The sequence below is a fragment of the Anarhichas minor genome, unplaced genomic scaffold, assembly GCF_050575085.1.
Source record: "Anarhichas minor isolate MPS153535 unplaced genomic scaffold, ASM5057508v1 ptg000007l, whole genome shotgun sequence".
NCBI lineage: Eukaryota > Metazoa > Chordata > Actinopteri > Perciformes > Anarhichadidae > Anarhichas > Anarhichas minor.
The window spans coordinates 19,299,559-19,326,689 of NW_027466453.1; the positions used below are offsets into that span (position 1 = coordinate 19,299,559).

Genomic DNA, 27,131 nt, shown 5'->3' on the forward strand with positions numbered 1-27,131 from the left:
CCTCATCCTCCTCATCCTCATCAGCAGCAGCTCAGCTCTTCAGTCGGACGCAGACTGAGCGATAGAGAAGCTGCTGCTCTGTTCAGAAAATGGCCGACAGATTTTCTAGGTTTAACGAAGATCGTGATTTCCAGGTAATGCATGTTAGACTGATTGACGCATTGCACATATTTGTATCATGTCCATCATTTACCACTTAAATACGGAATAAAACGCCACGTGCGCCTTCGTATTACTTCAAACAGCCTCGTGCATTTCGGTCCAGATGACGCTCAGCTAGCGCTGCAAGCTAAGCTAAGCTAACGCTAGTGCACTGCGGCTCTTCTGTATTTAACTTCCCTTTACGTCTCCGTGTTAGTGCTGTGCGCTATATTTGGTTCCTGCCATGGGTTGTGAGCTGTCGTGCAGCCCTCTTAAGCCACGCAACACGAAAAACGGATATTAAAGTCCAACTATCTTGTTAGTGACCTTGGGTAGTCTGGTTATTTATCGACATATGCTAACTGTGGATAGCTATAGCTAACGTTAGCACGTAGCTAACTGGTACGCACATTAGTAGCACTAGCTAGAAATGGCTGTATCATTTTGACAACTAGAATACAACGACATTAGCTCGTTAGCAGGGTTATAATCTACCTAGTAACAGCCAGATATATGTTGGTGCAGTAATTTAATGATGCAACTACCACTAATATCTCGTAATAATAACATAATTTGCCACTAATTTGCTGATTTTGCAAATATATACACCCGTTTATAACTTGTGTGTTTTCCTTCTGTAAAGGAAGCATCATTTAATCTCTGTTGTTGCTGATTTAGCTCACCTGGATTATGTTTGTTTCTATAATGCCAGTTAAATGTATTTTTCATTGTAAACAAAGCAGCACAAAGATGTAAACTAGGGGATCTTTATTTTCTTAAATTGTGTGAAATTAGCTATTATTTGTGCTAATAAATCCGTCCCTTCTGGACAAAATAATAACGTTATTTTTGTGTTGAGACGTTATTTCAGGTTGTATATTTAGTGCCAGAGCTGAGTTGCTGAGTTTCACAAGCCCACATATTGAGCTGTTTGTCTGTAGCTTGCCTGTTATCTACGACCACACCCACCAAAAGCCAAACACAACATTACTGATTAGACAAAAATAAGATGAATCCATATTTGTAGTTTGTTACCTTGTTTGTTTTCTTTCTCACCATAAAAATCCTCAGTTATTTCCATCCAAATTCCTCAGCTGACATTATAATCTCCCTGCTTTACCCAGCATCAGTCATACTTTGTACCGAGCATGTTTTTTATTTGACATGTATTGTTGGCGTGTAATCTACCAACTGGCAGTACAAATAAACAGGTGTCGTTCTGCTGCACATGCTGCCTCAGAAGCAAGATGATGTGTCAGAATCCTTCCCTTCTGAATATAAGTACAGTGTTCTGTAGTCATTTGTGTTTTTATCAAATGAAACCAGACTCAAACTTCAGTCTGGAGTTGTGGGATTACCTGGGGGCTGCTGTTTCATGCGCAGGTGTCAAAACAGTTTCTAAACATTTCTTGCAGGAACCATTTTTCCCACATCACATTGTCCAAGTAGAAAAGTTGTCGTGGTATTGTACAAACATAATCAGTACTATGAATGTTGAGATAACTACTAGATAGTGGACATATAATGTAACAAAGATTGATGCCAATCGTAACATTTTCATTGATCGGTGTGTGACCGTGTGTGCTCCCCCCCCCCTGAGTGATTTATAAAGGAAGTAAAGAACAGCTGTATGAACAGTGAGGGTCAGATGAAGGCCATAGATGAATGATTTGCCCCTCACCCGTACATCTTTTTCTGATCTTTCACATCATAAAATGCCAAATGTTTTCAAACGAGGAGCCAGTGATGCTCTGGCTTGGTTTGAAAGCTTTTGATATAATAGAAAATAGCTGTGAACTTTACTACAATTGCTGTGGCTGTTTGTTTTAGAAGCAGTCTTTTATTTCCTTGTGAAAATGCTATGGGGAAATAGGTCAATTACCAGACATGCAATGAAACCCATTACAAGTTTAAGCATGTGTAATTGCTTTGAATTGCTTGTGTTTTTTTTCCTCTAAACGCACTGTGTTGCTGCCTGATGGGAACTCAGTATTCTGCTTTCTTATGTCAGAGAGAGGTGAATCGCTGTGTGGTCTGAATGAGTCTGTTGAGAGCAGCTCCGGCTCAGCACAGTGGAGCTCTGTGTGTGAGATCTGCTGCGAAGGCATTCGTATGCTCAGTATTCAGAAAGTTTCTCTCCAACTCTACGGACTAAAGCCTGCTGCCAAGCAACACGGCGCCAGAAACACCCACAGACGGTATTCCTCGTATCTCCTGCACAACCAGTCCAACAGCTTTGTCTGCTCTATTTATTTACATTGTTGTTGGAGCTTTAGCATGCAGCTGATCAGGAGTTGCAGAACTCTAGACTCAGGCTGGCTGTAGCTCTCTCACTTCCTAATTCGAGGTTGTGTGGAGCATCTATTTCACAGTTTGTGCACTTTTTCACTGCAAATTTGCTCCTGTAATGTTCATCTAGAGGACAGAGCGACGGTCACTGCTATGCAGCATTGCTGTGTTGTTTGTGTGCCAGAGTCTGGGCAATGAGGAAGCAGCAATGAGAATAAGAAGCCAGTGTGGTGGATGGGGGCTGTGCTGATACCACAGTAAGTGGTCTGAGCAGAGAGTCAGCAGGAGGAGGGCGGTGGAAGAGCAGGCAGCCATTGATTTGTTCGTCAATAAAGCCTCTGCCTTTTCCCTGCATCTCCCCTCGTCATAATCCCCGACTTCACTTAGGCTGATGAGGGGTCCGGTCTCATCTGAATTAATGACTGCCCTGTGTGGCATCAAATCACCTCATTATTGTGGACTGATGTGAGGAGTTGCTTATCTATGCAAAACCAGATTCCCCCAGAGGACGTGGGGTGTAAGCCTCTCGCATGGCCCAGCCCGTGTTAGCGTTGTCTTCTTACAGTAACGTTTGCTGCAGCTGTACAGTAGCTGTGTAGCTGTACTGTAGACTGGACAGTATTTTGCAGTAAATCAAGAAGTCCACAGTGATACAAGCAGATATCCTGCTGCGCGTGTTCCATCTCTCAAATAGACATGTCCTCCGGCTAGTAGCTGCAAGCGTCTAGTAAATAATATACTGCAGACTATTATTGGAATCTTTCAGCTTGTGTTGAGGTCAGGAGAAGAACGGACTCGCAAACATGACCTTCGTCTCTCCGCTGCCGCTAAAGAGAGGAAGCCATCTGTCCAGAGCACAGGCTGCTGTGTAAACGCACTGCTTTCAGTTGGGCTTGTAAGCCCATTACTCACTCTCTGTTCCACCCAGGGCACAGACTTAAAAATACATTTGTAAAAGTAAAGCTATAACAAATAGCCTGAGGAGGCAGTCGTCCTTCACTGCTGTCACTCCTAGAATACATGTGCCAGGAAATAAAGAGACGGACAACTTAACTCTGTCAAGAACATTTTCAATCAAAGCTTTTAATAAACTGATGCTCAAAGGCGCGTTCATATCATAACTGCACAATGGGACGAGCATAGTCACATATTTCCTGTTGTAGCATATACCTGCTGTGTGGAGCTTAGCTTTAATGTGATGTTTCTCATATGTTTTAATATACCGTAAATATAAATCATAAATATTTCTTTGTACAGGCTGACAGTAAACAGTATGCTGTTAATTTAATGTGTGTATTACTTTCATTTTAGAGTTAAATACTATGAAGAATGCATATGTAAAAAGAAAAGATATCTATAAAATGTCAGAAAATAGGGAAAAATGTTCACTTATGATTTTCCAGATGTCTTGGTTATTTTGTCTAAACTGATTCTGGAAATACCCAAATATATTCTGCGTGCTCTTACACATGGCTAGAAAAGCAGCAAATCCTCATAACTGTCGGGAATATTCTGCATTTTGCTTGAACAATTACTGAACAGATTAATTTCTTATCAAATGTGTTTTTCTGTCGGTTGACTTCTGCCGGTAAAATTAAATATCACTATCTTTGATCTTTGACACAGATGTTGCGGCAATATTGTCGGGTTGACTGTTGGCGCTTTCACAATATATTTACACAATGATTTGTCATAGATAATCCTCAGTAATGTGGATACGAATAATGGAACAATAATACTGGTAAGATCAGAAGATCTCATCACTTTACTGTAATGCAGTCTTTAAAGCAAGGAAAAGATAACAATCGAGTAATTCTTTCAGCTCTTCTACCAAGAAAGAAAGAAAGCAAGTATATGTCTTAAACAATCCTTTAAATGTGTGTCCCTCAGGGTGGAAATCACTTTGACCAGTATGAAGAGGGCCACTTGGAGCTGGAGCAGGCGTCCTTGGACAAGCCCATCGAATCGGTAAGGCTGCATCCATCATCCCGCACCATTGGACCAGCTGTGAGAGTGGATGATTGGTCCAGGGAGGAATAAGAACCACACCTTTTTACTCCATTCATTCTGTCTAGATGTATCCCGTGTTTTCTCGAACACACTTGCCACCTAACCTGTAGAATCACTTGTCTCATGACCATTAATGCCCCCTTTAAGTCCCCCCCCCCCCCCCCCCTCCACTTCCCATGTCCTCTGCCTAGTCCATTTCCTGTGTGACAGTTAAAATGATTATGTATATGCTAGATCCTCCTGTTTTTATGTACAGATAACTGATAAACATTTGACGAGTCTCTCATTAGTCATTGTTAGTCATCTTAGCACTATGAGATGAGAGGACTCTGAAGGCGTGGAGTGGACAAAGCACCGTCTTTACCGGCTGCTTGCTATCATTCAGAAGACATTAGCTATTTGGTAATGACACGATTTTACTCTGGATACTAGATATAGATTTGAGGGAGTCTGCTGTACAAAGCCCTGTAGTTTTATTATATTTATTAGGTGATTTACTTATTCAACCACTGATTTAAAATGTATGGGGTGTGATCATGAATAAAACCCTCTTAAACAAGAACAAACTCATGTCGCCGGGCAGATTTTGATTTAAACGCAGCCTGATTATGTAGTTTACATTTATACATCTGGTTATTTTCCTGTTAATAAAAAGTGGGCGGTGCTTATTCCACTCCACTCAGCAGACAAGAGAGCGCACATAAGATGGTGTGAATGGCCACATTTGTGTTTGAATGAGTGTGTCTATGTAGCTCTAGAATTCATGTTGTTAGTGTTTGTGTCTATAGGACAGTTATCTTATTGTACACAACTTGGGGTGTTCGACATTTCTCTCCTGCAGCGAATTGGCCCCTATTAGCTAAGCAGCAATGACCCGGTTTGTATTTGCACGCTCTGCTTTCTTACTCCTATCTTTAGGGTCCTTGTAACGCTTCTGACTGTCTCTCTCTCTCTCTCTCTCTCTCTCTCTCTGTTTCACTACTGTCACACTCTACCTCTATTCTCTCTCTACCTCCTCTTCGCTCTCGCTCCCTCCCTACTACACAGTGATTCGGTGTACAGTACCCTCTGTCATTCTGTGCTGGCATGGTGCTTGTGCAACTGGGACTGCATTTCTTCGCTGAAGAGGCACAAAGATAATAGCGCAGGAAGCTCACTTCTTTCTGTCTCCCCCCCCCCCCCCCCCGTCTCTGAAGCACTGTGGTGAGCCGGCCCAACCTCCTCTTCCCTACACAGTGTCGCTCACCTCTGCTCAACGCTATGGATGATCAGCAACCGAGCATAAATCAAAAATAATAGTAGTTTTCCCAATCTGAAACAGAAGCATTATATAACTTAATCAGTCGTCAGCCATGGTAATGATCAATAATAGGTTAATCATTAAAAGCTTATCAAATAAAAAATGCATGTTTTTCATCAGTTAGAGTTCTATTCAAACAAATGATGCGACTCATTGGCAGCACAACTAAACCAAAGTAAATGATTGGTATCATAGATATAATTATAGAAGAACTGAAACAGCATGCTAACAAAAATTAAATAAAAAATTGATTAGACTAACAACTTAAAGTATGTTTTTACATTTGAATATATAAATATTAAAAACATTCTTGTGTTTTTAAGCAGCAGCAGGAAAAATAGTCCTCGCTGACTATATTCAAATTCACACGTCCTACTTGAAAGCAAAAACACATTTACATATACGTATTTTTCACACTTTATGATCATATTTGTAGCCTGAACATGTGCTTTCTAAAGCTAGAGAACCAAGAACATTACAATGTTACGTCCTGGATGAGCTTTATGTTTTACGTACTTTGTCCCAGGCACACAAACATCCCACTGTGTGTGTGGGTGGTGGCCTGCTCACCTGGCTTGAGTGGCTCTTTAGCTCCTGCGCTATTATTTGTGGAGGGGCGCTGAGGGCCGCGCTGCAGCATGACACAGCTCTTCACAAATCCGTAGAAACAAAACAACACGCACACCAGTCTCTTTGGAAGGTAAAGAAGGTGGCAGACTTTTCATCCACAGGCAAGTAACCACGAAGGTTTGCCACCGATTTAAAACTGTTAACCTGAAGATAACTTTAGAGGATTTGGTCTCGCCTGTCGTCACATCAGGTGCTTCATGACACAAAGGACACAGCTCCTCTTTCAAAGGCAGCATGTTCCAACGTGCTAGCCAAGGGCCTCGACGATGATTTACATGAAATGTTAAAACACATAGTATGTGACCGTGCTGTTAGAGGCCTCTTGAACCTGAACACGCGTTACATCCGTGATCTGCTCGTGAATGCTTGAGCCCAGCTGCTCGGAGCCCCTCCCCCGCCGCTCTGTGTTGTGATCTATAGGCAGCTAGAGGTCTGTGGTACTTTATTGGGATCTTTTTTCTCTTTCTGTCTTTCCCCCTTTTTGGCCTTTGCTCTTTCTCTCTAACATTGTTTTTGCATTGCATGTGTTAACTTGGTAGCATTCAGTACTATTATATCTCAACAGTCTGTCCTAATCACTACTACGATTTTCCTCCCAGACTCATCCCTCCCTCGTCCTCTTTTCCCCCCCCCCCCTTCCAACCTTCCCTCCTCCCCCTCCCGACCCGGTCCCAGAGCGATATGCAGCGGGCAGCCTCAGAGCCACAGACGCCAAACATACACACCACAAATCTAAGACGCACCGCTACACAGGTTACAGCAAGACATGTCACAGAAAGGAGACTTCTTAGGATAGTAGTGCACCAGCTGTCACTGAATTTAGGTCATTGCTGAGGCCCTCCAAATGTTCCCTTTAAAGTCGGCACCTTGCCTGACCACCTTGCTTCAATGGGAATGCGAGTGTTAGCGGTCTCTGTTTACGTTGGAGACCTCCTTCCGACTTTGATTAACTTTGATAAACGTCCGCTTGATGATTTGGGCCTTCAGAATTGAGGTAAGTATGTATTTTTAAGTTGTTATATTTAAACATTTTTACTACTTGGACTCTGCTTCTGTCATTCCCCCCCCCCCCCCCAAATCACTTATGATGAGATGCTGAATCCCCTCACGTTCAATCTGACACTTCCACACTTCATCTCCATACACCGGCAAGTAGGAGCCTTCTGTTTTCGTTGTTTTGGTTCTTGATGCACTGAGACAGTTGTTTCCATTTAGTCACACCTGCATCACTACAGGAATGTGCAGAGCAGCACACACGAGGGAGCTGCAAAGGTTAATGAGGGGCCATGTCCTCCACCAGCACTCGCCAAAATACTTTCCTCAGGGACACGAGGGAGGACGATGGGTAACCCCCTCAAGGGTTTGTCTCGGTTATCTTCTCAGAACATGTGAACATGTCATCCAAAGGAGAGTACATAAAATGTAATTTGGGTTAATTTAGGTTCAGTCACTGATGTGGATTAATACGCCTGTTTACACAAACACACTGTGCACATGGCTGCATAGACTGAAGCCATCTGGCTCCTGAATCCTCTGAGGTCTCTAGATGGGGTCCCCTGCATATCACTTCTTACCCATATTCTTTCTGCCAAATAAAACCCCCAACCATCCCTTCTCATAGATCTCTTTTGTTTGGATAACATTTTCTATTTTCCTTTCTCCTGTGTTAACAGTCAGTTGGTGGATTTATTGACATGCCTACCTTTTTTCTGTTTGTATACAGTGCTATGTTTGTTTAAAAGCAGAGAGAGATGTTTTGCATTTGTAAGAACTTAGAGAAGCTAGCAGAATTGCAGTTGAAAGCGTTTGGCCGGTTTCTTACGTTGTGTCACGTGTGACTGTTTTTTTGACAGCCCAGTATTTTAAAGCCAGGTTCGTATGGAAATGCCTTCACTCCACTTGCACTGCTGTTGGACTCGCCGTCGTTGCTTTCATCTGTCTGTCTCCTCTTTTGGTGCACTCATCTGTTGGTCAACACGCAGCCTGCGCCTCATCTCCGGCCTCTAACCTTTACCGAGCCCATTTTTAAACTAATCTCTTTATTAGTGTCTGCAGTTGCGACTGTTGCCAACCTGCCCTTCTTGTTTTTAATATTTATTTTAATCTTACTGAGATGAAAAAGAGAATTGGAAGAGGAATCAGGTTTAATTTAAGGTAGGAGCTTATGTTCGCTAAGCTTTCAGGCCATTTCCTTACACAGCCCTGGGTCAGCTAGCAGGACTTTAGGGCGTGTTTTATTGTCCTCCTTTCTCCAAGCCTCATAGATCAGCTAATCCCCCAAATCAATATAAATGCTCACGATGAGTGTTGCAGCATAATGCTGCAGTAAGGGACAGAAGCATACCCAGGTGGGAGGGGAGGCTTTCACTGCAGCACATTCTGCAGTGTTTTCCTCCACAGTGGATTTCAGGAGATACGTTGTCCACCAGGCAGGAGGCAACACACACTATCAGCCATACAGCCTGGACGTCTCTGGGACGTTACAGTGGCCTTTAATGGACGTTAAATAGTCTTTAATGTCCTGGTTATGAGTGGACACAGGGAGGTCGTCTCCACCACGTGAGGCCCAGCACAGATTCCTTTCTTATCTCTTCTCACAGCGGAAGGGATCTGCCAGTCACAGCTCATACATCCATGAAATGGAGAAGGGAGAAAAAAAAACAGGAAGTGAAGCTGTTTAGCCTCTCTCTCTCTGGAGGCAAACATCAGCCAGATGTTTTGGTAGATTTATTCCAGTCACCGTGATAGTGATCAGTTTTTGTTTTTTTACAACTGACATACTTTTCCCTTCCAGAGAGATATTAAATGGGGCAAATGAAGGCAACAGTTTGTTCTGAACCAAAAGGAGAACAAACTTCAAACGTACCCCCAAACGAGGCCTTGTTGGCGGAGATGCAGTGCGTGCTGTGTGTGTGTGAGACTACCGCTCCCCTTCACATGCACTAACCCATTCAAGCCCAGCTCACCTCCACCCCCCCCCCCACAAAGTGACCTCCACCATGGTTCAGCCTGCCCCCCCCCCCCCCCCCACCCGTCCTGTCAAAGAGAACTGAGCCCTGTTGAGCCATCACCTTCCTCTCTGTGCCTGATCCACCCGAAACTAACACCAGTTGAAAGTTTTGTTCCAACCCCCCCCACCCCCCCACCCTTCTGTATGTGTACCATTCACAGTGCGCTACTAACACCGACGAATCCTTTTTGTTAAAGCTCTTTAACAAAAAGCCGCATGCTGTTTTGTTCCAACCCCTTCACTTTCTGTTTGTGAAAGTCGATCTCTTTGTGATTATAAATATCCTTTTTTTTTATTTTTTGGGTTTGTATGTTTGTTTGTTTTTTGGTAGAATGCAGCACTCTGGTGAATGTTAGACAAGCTTGGAATAGTTATAATCACAACAGAAAAACAACACCCACACTGCTTATTAAGAGCTCTCATTGTTCCCTGTTTATTTGTGCTTGAGGATGTACCGTAGTGTGTAGTGGTGGGACGGTCTTGTATTTCACTTAATGTTTTCGTTTTCTTGCTGACTCATACTGGTGATATAATGGTCTCAGACGTGTACATTTGGCCCCAGAGAGATTCTGTTGTGCATGTTCTTGCACTCCGCCTCTGTGATGTGTCGTCCATCGCCTTATCTTCTCCACACGTACAGTGTTTGTGTACTTTGTCAAAGCAATCATTAGTATTGAAAGAAAAGCAGAAAACGTCAGTTATTTTACCTCATCCTAGCAGCAAAAAACGACCTTCCAGTTTGGTGACGGTCTGTAAAGTATGATTTCTACTTGAAGAATACTAATGATATCTTTGAGAATGTTCAAACTAGAGGCATCGGTGGTGTCTTAATAATGATTTTAAATCAAAAGTGTGCACATGGTTTGGACCAGGCCATTGATGACAGACCAGAGACGCTTGAGGTGTCCAAAAACTTGCACAATAGCCGTTTGTAGCACATGGAATGGGGCTACATGCACACAATGTCTCCCTCTTTTTCACCTGCACACCCACACATCCCCTCACGCGTGCACACTCTGTCCACCCTGGGCCTTGTAATGGTAATCCAAGGCCCACTAGCTCCACTTCTGTCTCTTCCTCTCGCTATATATATATATATATTTATTTATTTTTTGTGATAGCTGCATATGTTTCATGGTGCTCCCCTTGTCATGAATATGGAATCACAGCAAGCTTGGAGTTTCTGGTCCTCGTTTTGTTAATTGCAAGATTTCCGTGTTTCCATGTCACTTTTTTCTATACGTGTGCCAGAGACCTTGCTCTGTAGTGGTTCATATATGTATGCGTGTGTGATACATATATTGTCCCCTCCTTCCTCCCACTCCTCCTAACTTCTCAAGTTAGTGGATGTGACTTGATGTGTTATTTTAATCATCCCAAAAACATAAAAAATTGCTTAAAAAAATTAAATCTGAACTCCCATTGTCGGAGGTTGTCCTGTAGATTCCAGGCTACACATAGCCTCATGTATCCATTGTAGTGTGGAAAGCCTTCCCTTTCTCTCTCCCCCCCCCCCCCCCCTACCCCCCCACCACTCCTTGTGCTGGAAGACACTGATGTTACACGCTGTAGGTGATGTGGATGATGATGATGATGATGATGATGGTGGTGGTGGTGGTGGTGGTTGTGCTGATGATGATGGTGTGATTTTAAGTGTGTTTTGTTTTGTTTTTTGATCAGTACCCGAACGGGGAAATGCTCCTCTTATTATTGGAATATTTTTGGTTTTTTTCTCCTCTGTTCTCTCTGCTAGGATAACATCGGACACAAGCTGCTTCAGAAACATGGCTGGAAGTTGGGGCAAGGTCTTGGCAAATCCATGCAGGGTAAGGAATCCCTCTTCTGTACACCTACGTTCAATGTGTGCTGGTGGTACTGAGCCACAACGCTGTCATTGTCTTTCCCCCTCACATTTCCAGGTTTTTATTTTTTTGTATCGGCAGCTTTTCTTTTCTCTTTCTTCCTCTGATCTTTCCCTTTGTGTCTGTTGCTGGGTAAATTTGATTTAAACAAACGTCATTCCAGTTGTTCCTGTCGCTCTCGTGCTGCTGTTCCCTCGTACTTATAAGAGGGAGGAGAACGATCCAGAGGCCTTGTAAAGGATTCAGACTGAGGGCAGGGATCCTGGGGGGTTTGGAGATAGGAGTGAGGTGTTTATTTATCTTTAAATTACGCATTTAGTTTACAGCAATTCAGATTAAAGTTAGCCCCCCCCCCCCCCGTCAAAAACACAATTTACTTCCAGTTGTTCTAGCCAGCAAGCTTAGAGAAAAAGTGGTTATGGACTTGGATTGCTGTCTCGTACCTTCTCCAGATCTTACTCTGTTACAAACCAACTGATCAGCTGACGTTGCCGGGTTTATATCGTGGTTACGGGAGCTAAATGCTGCTCCTCTTCTGAGGCACGGTTTGTTGATTCTGTATCGGGGCGCTGATGCAGAAGTGATAACGAAGAGCACATGTTTTACTCTGGAAGCACTAACCAGCAGACGTGTTAGCCAGTGGTTGTCTCTTTGCAGGAATGCAAAGTACGAGACCTCTCTCGCGTCTTGTCTGGGCCGGTTGTATTTGCAATTAACAGAACAGACTCCTGTGGAAATGACGTTGGACCCCATCCAGAACCAAGACACACAAGACTGTCTAGATTTAGGTCTGTTTGCATTGTGTCGTAAGGTTTTACAAGACTTGCAATCTGTGCAAATCTCTAGAGTCTGTATAACATTTACTGTAATCTATTAATATGATCTGTACACTAGAAGTTTTCTCCTTTTTTTATTTTTATTTCACGATCAAGGATTGCCGTCTCTTTTAGAGAAAGCGTTAGCAGGAAAATGCTCCGTAAGCTCTGCACGATGAATTAACTCCATAAGCTGTAGAGGGCTTTCATCCTGAAGACGTCTGTAGATGGATGGCCCGGTTGATATTGACTCGCTGTGGGCTGAGCTGAGTGTGTGGGCTGGTCTTGGCTAACGTCAGCGCCTCATTAGCTGAACCCTGCTGTGTGCTCGTTGGCTCAGAGGCAGTGGTGCAGAGCCTGGCCTGTTTCCACCGAGCCTCTTCCTGTCTCCTCGCCCTCTCTCTTCATCTTTATTATCCTCCCTTTCGTTCTTACTTTTGTAACTCCCTCCTCATGGCCTCACCCCTCCCTGCTCTTTCTCCACAGAGGGTGATGAATAGCATTGTCCGTGAGTGATGCCATCGCTGGCAGCCCGACGTGTCCTTGCAGTTTGCGAAGATTACAGCTCGTTTTTTGCGCATAATTTCTGGCATTTGGTTTTGTCTTTCCTCCCCCGCCGAGTTTTTTTCTCTATCCTCTCAGCCCATACCATTTTAATCTCACTTCTTTCATTCCTATAACTCTCACGCTGTCACTGTCATCCTTTTCATTTCTCTTTGTTGCTCGAGTGCATTGAAACCCGGCTGTAGCATGCTCAATATCAGACATTTTAACGAGAAACGGACCGTTTCAAGCACACGCCCAAACTCAAGACAAGTTAGTCTTACACATGAACATATAAGGACCGATGCTGAGCTAGTAAAGTAAGTGAGTAGCTTAAATTCACAGGGTAGATCTAAAGACACAAGTTATCCGTGTTGTGCTGGTTTTCAATTTGTAGGAAACATAGTTAGGTTACTGAGCAGTCCGTGCCGTCCTCGTGTTTGTGGTTCAGGTATTGAGATGTGCAGAAACCTGTGTGTGGGGGTGCTTGGACGTGTCCTTACTTTACCCGATTATTGCTGTGGTGCTTAATTTCGTTGTTTGCTGATCAAAAGAGGAGGAAGAAGAAACGTATCTGTTTCAACGTCTCTGGTGGAAACAGATTTATTTACCTCAGTGGGGAAACAGTCCGACGGGCCGGCTTTTCTTGTAAATACCTCGTATCTTTGTTTATATCTGCTCTCCACATTGTCTGATCGGAGAGCCATGATATACTGTGTTCAGACATTTAGAGATTCAATGTTTATTGCGTGTGTTGGTGAGCTGTTGAGCTGCTCCCTGGCGGCCGAGCACCTCTTCTTCATGTGCCTATATGGCCTCGGCTCCCGGTGTCGTCTCTTAGGTATTCTCGGCCTGACGATGGCCAGGGACCAGAGTAGACCAGGACGCCGCTTCATTCAGGCTGTATGAAGAGTAACAACACGGCAGTCATTTCTGAGCGTTTAGTGTGCATCGTTGTACATTTCCATCTGGCCTTGAATGGCTGAACAGCATCTATTTGATGTGCTAAGGATGTGAGCCTTTGTGTGGAGGAGAGAGCAAGTTGCAGGGGCTGATTGTGCTCTTGTTTCTGCCGCTGGCACCGCTGATGTGTGGTTATGTAAGCATCCTGCTTTGTGGGCAGATGAGACTGCGGCAAAGTGTGTCCAGTTGTTTTGTAGGAATTACCGGCCCACTGCTGGAGCCCACTATCTCTCCTCTAATTAGCTTAATGCACTTAGGAGTCGGCTCACAAACACAACTGCACCCTTGAATCACGTTGAAGTGTGCTGGATAATCATTATAATCTTCCTCTCCTTTCCTGTCCTCCTTTGCAAGAAGAGAAGGTTTTTTCTTTTTTACATTTTTGAAGTGAAAGCATTGTGTCCCCTTTTTTAAGTTTTTCACTGTATTGACTTTGTTCTTATTCTTCTTTTGTCCTTTTGCCCCTTTTTAGGTAAGGTTTGTTGGATCCCCTCTGTATGTCTGTGTGTGTGTGTGTGTGTGTGTGTGGGTGTGTTTTCTTTCTCCCACTCTGCAGTTGACCTCAATGTAACACCCTTTTACAGTGTACCGTAGGCTAATGGCCTCTGTCAGCTTCCTCCTCTTTGCTTCATAATCACTAAACCTTTATTTCAATCTGCACAAAGAGAATGACTTGCTTCGATTTGAACAAAAATCCATTTTAAATCGAGGTCGATTTAGGAAGCCATGATTCCATCACATCCCTTAGAATCATCGTCTCCACGTATATATTTTTATTGTTTCCTCTGAGTTTCCGTTGCTGCTGTCGGGTATCTGATTGGCTGTAACCACGGCTCAGACTTTGAATGGCTTGCAGAGTAGACAAAGTTTCCCCCCCTCTGCTTGTTTGCCTGTTTCTACCTCCAAACCTGTGAGACTTGTATGTTTGTGGTCATTATGTGGGACTGAGATGTGTGTGTGTGTGTATCTGTTACTGACCGGGCCATAGAGTCAACTTACAGGGAGAATCTCACCACCCTTCTACACCCCCGACTGTCTCCGTCCCCATGGTTAAACGCTCCCTTCCTCCCCCAGTTTCTTTGCCCCTCCTGCACAGCATGTTTGTCCCAGAGGTGCAACTCCTGCCTGCCTCAAACCGTCACACTCACCTGGGGCTTTAAGCAGTGTTGGAGGTAACACGCTGAACTCCCACTTTCACACCATAGAGTGAAATGTAACGCTCCAGACGGGGTGCACAGTTGACATTTCCAAGTGTACTTTGGTAAAAACCTGCTGCCACTTAGCAACGCAGACCCCACTCTAAGCACTGCTCAAAGCCTTGCTGGCTCTTTCCTCGGGTACATTTTATGTGTGTGTCATGTGTTCACTTGTTCCGGGGTCGAGCACATCCCTAAACAAGCTTGCTGGCTGTAGGCGAGCGAGGAGGAAATGAAAGAATCTCTGGGAGATTTGTTGAAAAACAAAAAAAAAGCTCAAAGGGGGGAAATGGTGGTCGTCCCTAGAGGCGTCTGTCATCTCAGACTAGATATTAAACCACAGCTGTGTCCCAAATCATTCACTCACTCACTACTTCCTGGTGAACGTCTAGTTGGACTTCATAGTGAGCTCACCAGCAAAGTGAAATCAGACGCTACTCGCCCATTTTCTCTGCGTCGTTAATTACGTCATAGCTGTCGCGCGATTAAAACGTGCCGGATCGACGTCGTCTGTTGGACCATACATGATAAATACACAATACATGATAAATACACAATACATGATAAATACACAATACATGATAAATACATGATCAATACACAATACATGATAAATACATACATGATAAATACATACATGATAAATACATGATAAATACACAATACATGATAAATACATACATGATAAATACATGATAAATACACAATACATGATAAATACATACATGATAAATACATGATAAATACACAATACATGATAAATAAATACATGATAAATACACAATACATGATAAATACATACATGATAAATACATGATCAATACACAATACATGATAAATACATACATGATAAATACATACATGATAAATACATGATAAATACACAATACATGATAAATACATACATGATAAATACATGATAAATACACAATACATGATAAATACATACATGATAAATACACAATACATGATAAATACATACATGATAAATACATGATCAATACACAATACATGATAAATACATACATGATAAATACATACATGATAAATACATGATAAATACACAATACATGATAAATACATACATGATAAATACATGATAAATACACAATACATGATAAATACATACATGATAAATACACAATACATGATAAATAAATACATGATAAATACACAATACATGATAAATACACAATACATGATAAATACATACATGATAAATACATGATAAATACATGATAAATACACAATACATGATAAATAAATACATGATAAATACACAATACATACATGATAAATGCATGATAAATACACAATACATACATGATAAATACACAATACATACATGATAAATACACAATACATGATAAATAAATACATGATAAATACACAATACATGATAAATACATACATGATAAATACACAATACATGATAAATACATACATGATAAATACACAATACATGATAAATAAATACATGATAAATACACAATACATACATGATAAATGCACGATAAATACACAATACATGATAAATACACAATACATACATGATAAATGCATGATAAATACACAATACATGCATGATAAATACACAATACATACATGATAAATACCGACATGCATGTTTGTGTTAAATACATGTTAGATATTTACTTGAGTTTCATATTTTAGCGAAATTAGTGAATTTAAGTTTCCCCCTGGTCGGTAGTGATGCAGCTTTTATGTCTCGGGCTTTTATTGCGAAACAGAAAAAAGGAAGTGGTAAAGTGGTACATGCTGTCATTGTCATTGTGGGGGAGTATTTTTCTAAATTGCCAAATACTTTGTGGGTGTTTGTGTTGTGAAGCTCTCTCTCTCTCCTCTCAACCGTCTGCCAATGCAATGTATGATGGTCCGTAGTTCTCGGTTCGTGACCATCGGTTGTACACTATTCTTCACGATGCATTGTGGGTACTTTGAGTCCACTATAGGGTGTAATAGTAATAATTCTCACCAGACATTCGGGCGGCAAACAAAATGGCGAACTCACTATTAAATCCACTGTAATGAGAAGAGTGGTTTTGGACACATGTTTATATATATATATATATATATATATATATATAAAACAATCAAAAAGTAGATGTTACTTTTGATTTATGGCTTTTGTTAGAAGAGACGCCTCCTTTTTTCCTTTACCTATCAGAGTTAATATGCCATCAGACGTTTTTTTAAATCATTGCATCACCCAGTACAGCTCCTCCAAAGACACTACTGATGGGGATTCTGATCGTTTCTGCTCGGTGAAGGTAAAAAGTGAATGTTTTTACTGACTTGGTAAAGGGGGGTGGTAGTTCGGTAACTTGGGGGCATATTGTGGTCGAGACGACGCCCGGCTAGGAGCCTGGGGACGAGTGGTTGGGAGAGAGTGGTGAGAGGAGACCCCTGTAAGCACCTAGCCCTGAGTGAAGGGTGACACACTGAAGCCCCTCTGGTATTAAACCCCCCTAAACCACACTCCCAACCCCACCCTCCCTTCTCTATGTGCCTCAATCTTCCTGCTTAACCAATTGGTGTTTCTTTTTTACAGCGATTTGATCCTGCCCATGTTGTGCTGATGGTAAACTTAGTGGTAAATGTTATTTTATCCCCCAATTGAATTGTTTTTTTAATTTTCTTTTCATTTCTCCCATTTGTTTTGTTTTCCTCTCATCAGAGCACCAATGCTACATAGGCTTTCTATCCTCTCTGTATTAGTCCTCATTCTGCTGCTTGTGTATTATCATGCGTATGTTTACTCTAGAACGTTGTCATTTTGTTTGTTTTCAGTTTTTTTTTGTTTTTTTGAAACCTTGTGATTCACACCCTGTGATTTAGATGCACATTGTTTTTGTCTGGTCCCTTTCTTTTCCACTGGAATGGGTAATGTGGAAGTATTGTCACTGTGTTTAAAGATTGGTGATAGTTTGGGATGACTGTAATTGTTCATTAATCTGTAATTCTGGGCCTGGCTCGTGACTCGGTTCAGACAGACCACTGCAGTGGCTGACACACAGACCCAAGGTTTCACTTCTCTACCGCTGTAGACGTAGATATCGCACAATCCGTTCTCTCAACGCAATCACGAAATAAAAGAGCTGGCTTCTCCAGCTGACGGACACTGCAGTGGGACTGAGAGTCCAGCTAGGCCGATACATGTTCCAATGCCCATGCATCTATGATTTCACAATGAACATGTCATTGGGCTGTGATGACTAAATTACTCACGGAGGAGGAATGACACAGATATTGGCTTTGAGTAATATTCTTACCTTCCTCCGTCCAGGAAGGTAGGAGGAAGTAGCTCAATATAAAGTCATAAATTCATAGATTAAAGCCTCTAAATGCATTCATATTTAGTACATTATACACGCTGTCTCTGGGCTCAAAGGATTTAATTAAATAAATAAACCAATGCCCCGACTCGGCTCATCCATCACAGCAATTAGACTTTGATTGTATATTTTCAAGCCCAATGCTTGTTATTATTCCATATGCCCAATGGTATACATACGATAATAATTTAAAACAAATTGAAATATGTGGGAGAAAAAAAAAACTGAAACCAAACTGAATTGACAATCCGTGAGATTGATTATTGTCTGTGGCTGGCATCAGGAGCAGCAGAACTAGTCCAAATTATTTATGTGCCTTTTTGTTTTGAGCCCCGCCTCCCCCCCCTCCCCCATGTCTGTCTGTCTCTTCCCCCCCCCCCCCCCCCCCCCCCCCCATGTTTTACCAGGTAAGTATCCCCATCCCTTGCACTGTCACCATGGCGATACCTGGCCTGTGACGTCACTCTGCTGTAGTTCAGTGCTTGTGTCTTTTTTTAATTTGACTGTCTTTCTCTCTGCTTTGTTTGGCTGATTTATGAGTGGATTAAGCAATTCTGTGTCAATCTCCAAAGTAGTTTTGATTTTTTTTATTTATATATCTTTAATGTTTCATTCTGGTTTGTTTGGTTGTCTTTGGTTTGTTTATTTTCCTACAGTTAATTTCCTTCCGATCCAGCTCTTTTCACAGCTTACGTAACTTAGAAAAATAAATAACTTTGTAGCTTCTAGTTATGATGACGAAGAGAGGGGGGGGTACAAGGGAGCAAATTTGGGACTCGGGACAGTTGAAGGGGCTTGCAAGGGTCAGCCAGATGCTGCAACAGGCCTCTGATAACATCGGGAGGCTTTGTTCCTCTCATGGAGGGTGTCGCAGTGGCAGCCTCCATGCTCGGCCCGTTGCAACTCCCTTCATGCACACACACGCAGCCCCTCAAGCTGTAGCGTCCTTGGTAAATTTGGCATTCTGGGACTGCAGCAGTGAGCGGGTGGAGGAGGGGTGGTGGGCGGTGCGACCACACTGAAAAGATAAGTAAACAGATCGGCTCCAAAGCTGACCGTCTTGTTTCTAGTGAACTGTATCCGTCTCTGCTGCCCCTTCACTCACTTAATCATTGCAGCTAATTTGACTCAATCACAATGCAGATCAGCAGCCAGGTCCAGTGTGAGGAACCTTAAAGGATAAATTGGTCTCCTCTTGGTGGCTGCAGTGAGCTGTGAGAATGGCTGGTGTTTGGTTCACTGTAGCTTTCTGGTCTCTTTGCACTTCAAGGCAAAAATTCTCTAACCCCAGCACCCTATGCTCTAAAAGCAGGCTGTCTCCGAGCTGGCCCCCCGTCCCCGTCTCAGAGACTCACCTCGTCCTCTCTCTGTCTCTTTTCCCTCAGGACGCACCGACCCCGTGCCCATCACCCTCAAATATGATGTCATGGGGATGGGACGCATGGAGATGGAGGTAAGACGCTGTTTGTTTGATCGCCATCCCTTGTTACATCGTTCTTAAAGAGGACGTAGTAGAAGCATCCGGCAGGTCTTAAATGTCCTGCTACACATTATTAGTGTCCTTTTAGCTTTTTTTGTCTGAAGTAACTCGCACCTATTTTTGTGATTGAACAAAAAAATACAACTGTACACTTTGTGAATTCAAGTTTCTTTCTCAGAACTATGACTGAACTTAGCTTAAGGATCGTTTAACTGCTTTCAACAACTCTGGTTCGATCAGAAAAAAAACCTTAATTCATAGTCGGATGTGAAAATATGCTGACTCTACATGCAGCTTTTCCCTATTTGTCCTGTTTTCCCTCTTGTTCTTTGGAGGCAGACTATTAAATAACATGTACTCGGCTAATCACTGATATCGATATGTATTTGTTGAATCGTCCAAACCCAGCGTCCAGCAGCTTAAAGGAACAGTTTGTTGCATGAACGGGGAATATAATGGCAGAAATAGAATAGTTTTCTTTAGTGTATGATCACCTGAAAATAAGTATCGTGTTTTTGTTGGACCCTTTCTTAGTTGAGGTCTCACCTTTTCACGTAATCTTCAACCTTAATTCGCTGCAACGACTGCTGAGAGGTATTTTAAATCAAGAACGTGTGGTAACACACAACCATTGATCATTCACTCAAGTGCTGACATGCCAAACGATCTCTGTAAGAATTATTGGGTTATTTAAATCCATGAAGATCTGTGGCAGAAAACACACAACTGAGCTGCAGAGCACCATGCGTGCACAGAGCCAAGTGTTCAGCTGGAGTCGTGTAAAGCTCGGCAGCATCGGACTGTTGAGCAGTGAAAAGTATTCTCTGAAATGATCAATCACGCTTCACCAGCCTGACACGCACATCTGATCGCGGCGGATGCCAGCAGAGCACTCGCCTGAATGAATTTATGGGTGCCGAATGTTAATCGGTCAGTAGAGACAGATTCATGGTGCGGGTTACGTCTCAATGCTACGACGTGACCGTGATCCTGAGCGCAAAGCACGGTGGTTTGTCAAGATGTCTGTTAAAGAGCCCTGACCCCCAACAAACACCGTAGAGATGGGACAGCCCATCAGACATGAGATATCATAAGATGTAGTAACGCTTGCTGCCTCAATAAACGCGCAGATGCTTCACATCTGCCGCCTGCAGAACGCAAACGTTCCTGGAAATTCAGTTCCTGCCGAGTATCATTCATCTCTCTCGGGGAGGATTGTCCCTTTTGCATTAATGCGGCTACGTAGATGGACTTGTTTTGATACAGCCAACTGACTAAATAGGATTTCAGTCGGACTGAAGCAATCTGTCGGCATCAGAAACACAAAACGGACCAATCAGAGCCCCGGTAGCCCGTATGTGGCAACGGCGTAACAGCTTGTCCACTCGGTTTACTAAAACCATGAATGGAATATAAGATGAAGTTGGACCGCTCCCTTTTGATTTCAGCTGGACTATGCAGAGGACGCCACAGAGAAGAGAAGAGTGCTCGAAGTGGAGAAGGAGGACACAGAAGAACTGCGGCAGAAATACAAGGTGAGGTCCTTCAGTGGTGTGTTGTCCTGAGAGTCAGTGCTGGTTCTATCACGCATACTGGTAGGGCTGCTGTAGTACGATCTAAAAAGTGGAATTAAAAACACATTCACTCGTTCCTTCATGTATTTCCTATCAACAACAGGACCAGGTGGAAAAGGAGAAAGCCATCGCAAAGGCTCTGGAAGACCTGAGAGCCAATTTCTACTGTGAGCTATGTGACAAACAGTACACCAAACACCAGGAATTTGACAACCACATCAACTCTTACGACCACGCTCACAAGCAGGTACTTGTGATGATCAGTTCACTCTTAATGGAGATCTGTTGTCTTTGTTTCCTGTGAGAGCAGAGATCCTGATGTGTTTTTGTTTCTCCCCGTCTTTAATCCTAATGCAGCGGCTTAAAGAGCTCAAGCAGAGAGAGTTTGCTCGCAACGTTTCATCCCGGACCCGTAAAGGTGGGAAGAAGCATGAAAAGATGCTACGCAGACTGCATGAGCTGGCCGAGCAGAGGAAACAACAGGACCGGTAAGGATTTGTTCCTGGACTGCCCTCTGCTGGCTGGATTTGAACATGTATCTGTGGTTGTAGCACAATAGCATGTCTGCTGTGTTTTGAAGGGTCACCGTCCAACAAAAACCACATATTAAAACCAAAAATATAGATTTAATATTATTCTAACTCTCACACTAGGTCAAATTATAGAATTTAGACTTGTCTAGAGGGCATTGATCCCGAAATGAAGACGGTTAAATACTTTAATAATTCCTTCAATGTCTATTTTTAGTTGATAAAACTGAATCCTGATACTGAAGACGAGGCTTAGCAGAGGGTCAATCACGTCCTGATGCCACATCTCATTATCATGCGTTTGTGTTTCAGTACTCCAGGAAGTGGGCCCATGTTCAAACCTACCACAGTTGCGGTGGATGGAGAGAAGTCAGAAGATGGCGACCTGACGCCTGAGAACACGGCTCTAACAGACTGTGTCCTGGAAGGATCTTTTGCAGACAAAAGTGAGGAAACTTCCCCAAAGCCAGCTCCAACCATCAGCTTCTCTCTGGGGAAGAGCAGCGCCACCTCCCCAACACCTAGTGGAGCATCCAAAGTCAGCGTGTCCTTCTCTTTCGCCAAGAAAGCCCCAGTGAAGCTGGAGACGGTTGCTGCAGTGTTTGCAGATCATGGAGAGGAAGCTATGGAGGAAGAGGAGGGCCAGGAGGGAGAAAAGGCCGGAGGGCAAGAGGAGACATCTGGCAGCAGCACAAACAGCCCGAAGGAAGGATCAGGATCAGAAGGAGGGGAAGGAGGAGAGAGCGCTGTCATCGTGGTAGCGGCGGCGGCGGCGGCGGCGACGACGACGACGACGACGACGACGACGACAACGGAGGAGGTGCAGCAGCCTGACGACGGAGCCTCTTTAGCCTCCACTCTCCACAAACTGAAGATGATGATGAAAAAAGAGGAAGGATATGCTGGACAGGAGCCCGAGTACTATCACTACATACCTCCGGCTCACTGCCGGGTAAAGCCTCACTTCCAGTTCTTGCTGTTCATGAAGGCCACTGATCAGTGTCTGATCAAAGTGGAAGAGGAAGAGGTGGAGGAGGAAGATGGAGAAGAGGAGGAAGAGGAAGAAGAAGAGGAGGAGGAGAAGAAGAAGGTTGAAGATAGTCTTGAACAGACAGAACCCGACGTCACAGAGTGCATGACTGAAAAAGAACAAGATAATATCACTTCACCCCCGGACCCAGAGCCAGCTCCTCCATCGCCTAAATTAGAGACGGAGGATGTCTCTTCGTTAGAGGCAGATACAGCTCCCATTGTACCCACTTCACCTCCACAAAAAGCAGAGAGCACACAGGATGCTCCTGATTCCAACTCGGGCCCTAAAATCCCCACAGGTCCCTTCTTCCCAGTCCTGAGTAAAGATGAGAGCACTACCCTGCAGTGGCCCTCTGAGCTCCTCGAGTTCACAAAAGCCCAGCCTTCCCTGTCTTACAGCTGTAATCCGCTCTACTTTGACTTCAAGCTGTCCCGCAACAAAGGAGTGCGTGGCGGGAAAGCGGCAAAGTCCTCAAAGCCTTGTGAAGAATCTGATCACAAGGGGAAAGAGTTGGCTGCCTCCACCGCTGAAGGAGATAAGACTAATAAAGCTGGGACCAGCGCTGACAAAGACAAGCCAACGATGACGGGAGAGCCCGGACAACCAGAAAGTGAGGAGCAAAAGCTTGCAACTGGCAGCAGTAGCGCCAAGAAGAAAAAGAAAAAGAAGAAGCATAAGAAGTCTGCAAAGCACTCAAAACGCAAAGGAAAAGACAAGGGAGCCAAAGACGATGCGGAGGGCGAGACTGAGGCGACGCAAGAGAAGCCCAAAAAGAAGAAAAAACACAAGCGGAAGAAAAGCAAAAACAAGGCTCCGGATCAAGAAGAGGCAGCAGGGGTGGAAAAGGAAAAGGAAAAAGTAAAGGAGAAACCAAAGTCAGAAGAAAAAGCTGTTGCCTCCTCTGTTACGGTGACAACTGGAGGGGGAGGGGCTACGGGAAATACAGGAAATACAGGAGTAGAGTCGGGTAAGAGGAAACGTGCTGCTAAGGAAGTGCCTTCCAAGTCTGGAGCAGAGGAAGGAGGAGCCGGAAAAGGCACCGACAAGGTCAACTCCTCAGAGGAGCACAGCGCCAAGCGGCGAAAGACTGACTCCAGTGCACCTCAAAGTGCCTCCTGCTCCACCTCGGCCCAAAAGAGTCCCGGTCCCGGTAGACCTCCCAGCAGCGAGAGTGAAGAAGAAGGCGGCTCCAATGCTCAGCGCTCACGTCATCACAGGTCAAGTCCTCGGGAACAACGGCGCCACCACAGTGAGGAATCGCGCCGGTCCTGCAGCCGCTCCTCGAGACGGGGGGAGAGACGGGGCAGCAGTCGCCGACGCCATCGCGGCCAGACCACCCGCAGTCACTCGTACTCCAGCAGCTCCGAGCGCTCCTCGGCGGGCAGCAGCGCCTACAGCCGCCGGAGCTACTCGGACAGCGACAGCGAATACAGCAAAGAGGGTCGCAGACGGAGGCACTCCAAACGCTCGTCAGACTCCGAGTATGAGCGGAGGGGGAGCCGAGGACGGAGACGGTCCAGGAGACATCGGTCCTCTTCTTCCTCCTCAGAAGACTCCCGCTCACGTTCACGCAGCTACAGCCGCAGGAAGAGGCACCGGCGGCACCATCGGAGCAGCTCCAGAAGCTCCAGCAGCTGGAGCCGCAGCACCAGCGCGAGATCCTGGAGGCGCAGCTACAGCCGCAGCCACAGCTCCGCCAGCCGCTCCTCCAGTTCCACCAAAGGCTCGTCTCGCCGACGAGCCCCCAGGGCTCGAGTAGACACCGACGCACAGCGCAAAAACTTCAACCGCTCTTGCATCTACCGCTCCCAGTCTCCACGTTCATCTTCGTCGCGAGGCCTTAACCGCAACAATCATTCATCCAGCTCGCAGTCTCTCAGGCCAGGGGGGTCACGGGATGCAGGGGAGCAGAAGAACAGCCTCACTGCTCGCCAGCTGCTGGAGAAGGTTCAGTCTAAGAAGAGCTCTAATGATTCTACCACAGGAACAAAATCTGGGCTGAAGATCAAGGACCCACCACAGGGATACTTTGGTCCCAAACTACCGCCGACCCTGGGAAGCAAAGCCATGCTGCCGCTCTTTGGTAAGCTGCAGGCTGCGAAGAAACCGATGATTCCTCTGACCCGACCCAATGAGGGAGAGAAGTCAGGAGCAGGGAAGTGCTCTGAGCCAGAGGTTATCCTGGTAGAGCCCATCAGGGAGTTCCCCCCTCCACCACCACCTCCGGCTCCACCGGTCCAGAAGGTGGAGGAGGCCCCACAGGTCACAGTGGTGCAGGAGGAGGCACCCCATCCCACTCCAGAGGCCCAGCTGCACCAAGAACCCCATCCGTTGTTTGAACAGGACCCTTCCATGACGATGCCCCAGTACCAAGTAGAACCGGGACAGGACCCCTCTCAAAATCCCATGATGGACCCGCTCATGACAGAAATGCAGCAGCCGCCAATGCACGCCTACCCTGCTTACCCACCGCCCACCCTGGAGGAGGAGGTCATGGAGGCAGAGGAGGACGGACTGGCTCCTCTAGAGAGTCAGCCCATTACGTTCACGCCGGAGGAAATGGAGAAATACAGCAAGCTGCAGCAGGCGGCGCAGCAGCACATCCAGCAGCAGCTCATGGCCAAGCAGGTCAAGCAGTTTCCCGCCGCAGCTGCAGCCGCCGCCGCCGCCGCCGCAGCAGCTGCCCAGATGGTCCCGGCTCACCCTCCCCAGGCCATGCAGCAGATCCACATCCAGCAGCCCACCATGTCCATGCAGTCCGGCACGTCGATCACCACGGTGCAACACGCCATCCTGCAGCACCATGCCGCCACCGCTGCGGCCATGGGCCTCCACCCGGCACACGCCCACCACCCACACCCTGCACATGCCCAGTTGGCCCAGGTACACCACCACATTCCCCAGCACCACCACCTTACCCCCATCTCCCTGTCTCATTTGAGCCACTCCCTCGGTCACTCTCTGGGACACCAGCTACAACACGCCGGGCTGATTCCTGCCCACCACACAGCCTTCCTCTCTGGTCAGCCTATCCATATTATCCCAGCGTCTGCACTCCACCACAGTCCCTTAGCTCTCCACCATCTACCACATGCAGCCCTCTACCCCACCCTTTTCTCGCCCCGGCCCTCTCAGGCTGCTGCAGCAGCGGCTCTCCAACTCCACCCACTGCTACACCCAATCTTCTCAGGGCAGGACCTCCAGCACCCACCCAACCACGGCTCCTGAGTAATGATATAAGTGAAGGAGTATAGTCCCAGCACCCAACCACTGGAAGAAAGACTTCACCTGAGCCGGCTTGGTTCAGGACTTTAAGATGAAGTCTGTGCAGCAACACGCAGGCAGTGAGAGACAGGCAGCTGTCGATAAACTTCCCTTTGACCGGCCAGCACAGCGCAGACGTTGTAGCCACAAAGTGGTGCTGCCTGTGTTGGGTCCAAAATGGACGTCAACTTTTTCTTCTGGCTCGTGAGAATTTTTCTTTTTCATGTTTTGCCCCAAATTTGTAAACCGGAGGGGTAGATTTAACAAGACGTCCTCAACACTTTAGTTTATATTCCAGCTTGAGGTCTATTAACAACATGTATTTGTGTTTCAGTGATTAATCAGAGAAACCACTGGAGTCTCTTTTTTTTGTTTTCCACGTACAAAATATTCAGTTTTTGCTCATTCTGGCAGCCAAAGAGACGTAACGGCTGACTTCATGTTAAGAGTACGTGGTCGGCGAACAGCTTCGACTCTGTAATGTAACCTTCAGAGACGTACTTATATTTACTGATATTGTTTGTTTTCATATGACTACTTGCTCTCTATTGGCTCCTCAGTCTCTCTCTTTGTAATGCAGTAACTTGTACATATATCAGTGTGTAATGTGAAGAATCCCACCAATGGTGACCATATGAAATTACAGCTATGGTGTACAAATCGGTATGACATAAGAAGGTCCTCTCTCGGGTGACGTCGGGGGTTTGAATCCCTGATGCTCTGAGGCAGAGCTCATGTTCCCTGTGGTGAGGGTGCACCTGAATAAATTGCACTGAAAATCTGTACATCGAGGTGGTGCGTTTGCATCATGTAACAATAAGATTGTAGTATACTGCAATAATTGTATTTTTCTGTTTTTAAATTATTTTCCAGAATGCTCTTCAAAAGAAGAGCTGTGTTTTTGCTTTTGTGTAATTTTGTAAATAAAACTGCTGTAGATTAACATTCTAGAGGTTTTGGTTTTTGGAAAAAGCAGAATGAAGAGCTGGAAGGAAGGCGGTCACGTGTACCTATTTTATCACGTTTGTTTATAAATGAGCCCGCTTCAGATGGAAAAGATGGTGATCTGTCAAACAGTAGCAACTCTGTATTTTTTAAGAACTTACTGTTTCAGCAAATAAAATCTTTGAGTTCA

At 44.9% G+C, this 27,131-nt stretch overlaps 1 protein-coding gene across 8 annotated transcripts; it reads left to right on the forward strand.

Moving 5' to 3' along the window:
- Positions 1–27,131, forward strand: gpatch8 (G patch domain containing 8). 8 transcript variants are annotated; one of them, XM_076086442.1, is made up of 11 exons: positions 119–134; positions 4,321–4,398; positions 5,282–5,317; positions 8,224–8,242; positions 11,134–11,206; positions 17,332–17,373; positions 19,501–19,568; positions 21,044–21,130; positions 21,273–21,416; positions 21,527–21,657; positions 22,012–27,131. In XM_076086442.1, exons 7-11 carry the CDS (start codon positions 19,542–19,544, stop codon positions 25,958–25,960), a joined length of 4,338 nt encoding a protein of 1,445 aa, XP_075942557.1. In that variant the 5' UTR covers positions 119–134; positions 4,321–4,398; positions 5,282–5,317; positions 8,224–8,242; positions 11,134–11,206; positions 17,332–17,373; positions 19,501–19,541; the 3' UTR covers positions 25,961–27,131. The 8 variants fall into 8 exon arrangements, with proteins under 8 accessions (XP_075942553.1, XP_075942557.1, XP_075942559.1 ...); XM_076086444.1 differs by lacking the exons at positions 119–134; positions 8,224–8,242; XM_076086438.1 differs by lacking the exons at positions 5,282–5,317; positions 8,224–8,242; positions 17,332–17,373 and having other exon boundaries at positions 1–134.

What these genes read in the sequence shown, in the direction of transcription:
- gpatch8 (XM_076086438.1), top strand. Translation starts at nt 90, where the DNA reads ATGGCCGACAGATTTTCTAGGTTTAACGAAGATCGTGATTTCCAG. An exon ending in AACTGCGGCAGAAATACAAG is followed by an intron (nt 21,131 to 21,272) that starts GTGAGGTCCTTC and finishes TATCAACAACAG; the next exon opens with GACCAGGTGGAAAAGGAGAA. An exon ending in ACGACCACGCTCACAAGCAG is followed by an intron (nt 21,417 to 21,526) that starts GTACTTGTGATG and finishes ATCCTAATGCAG; the next exon opens with CGGCTTAAAGAGCTCAAGCA.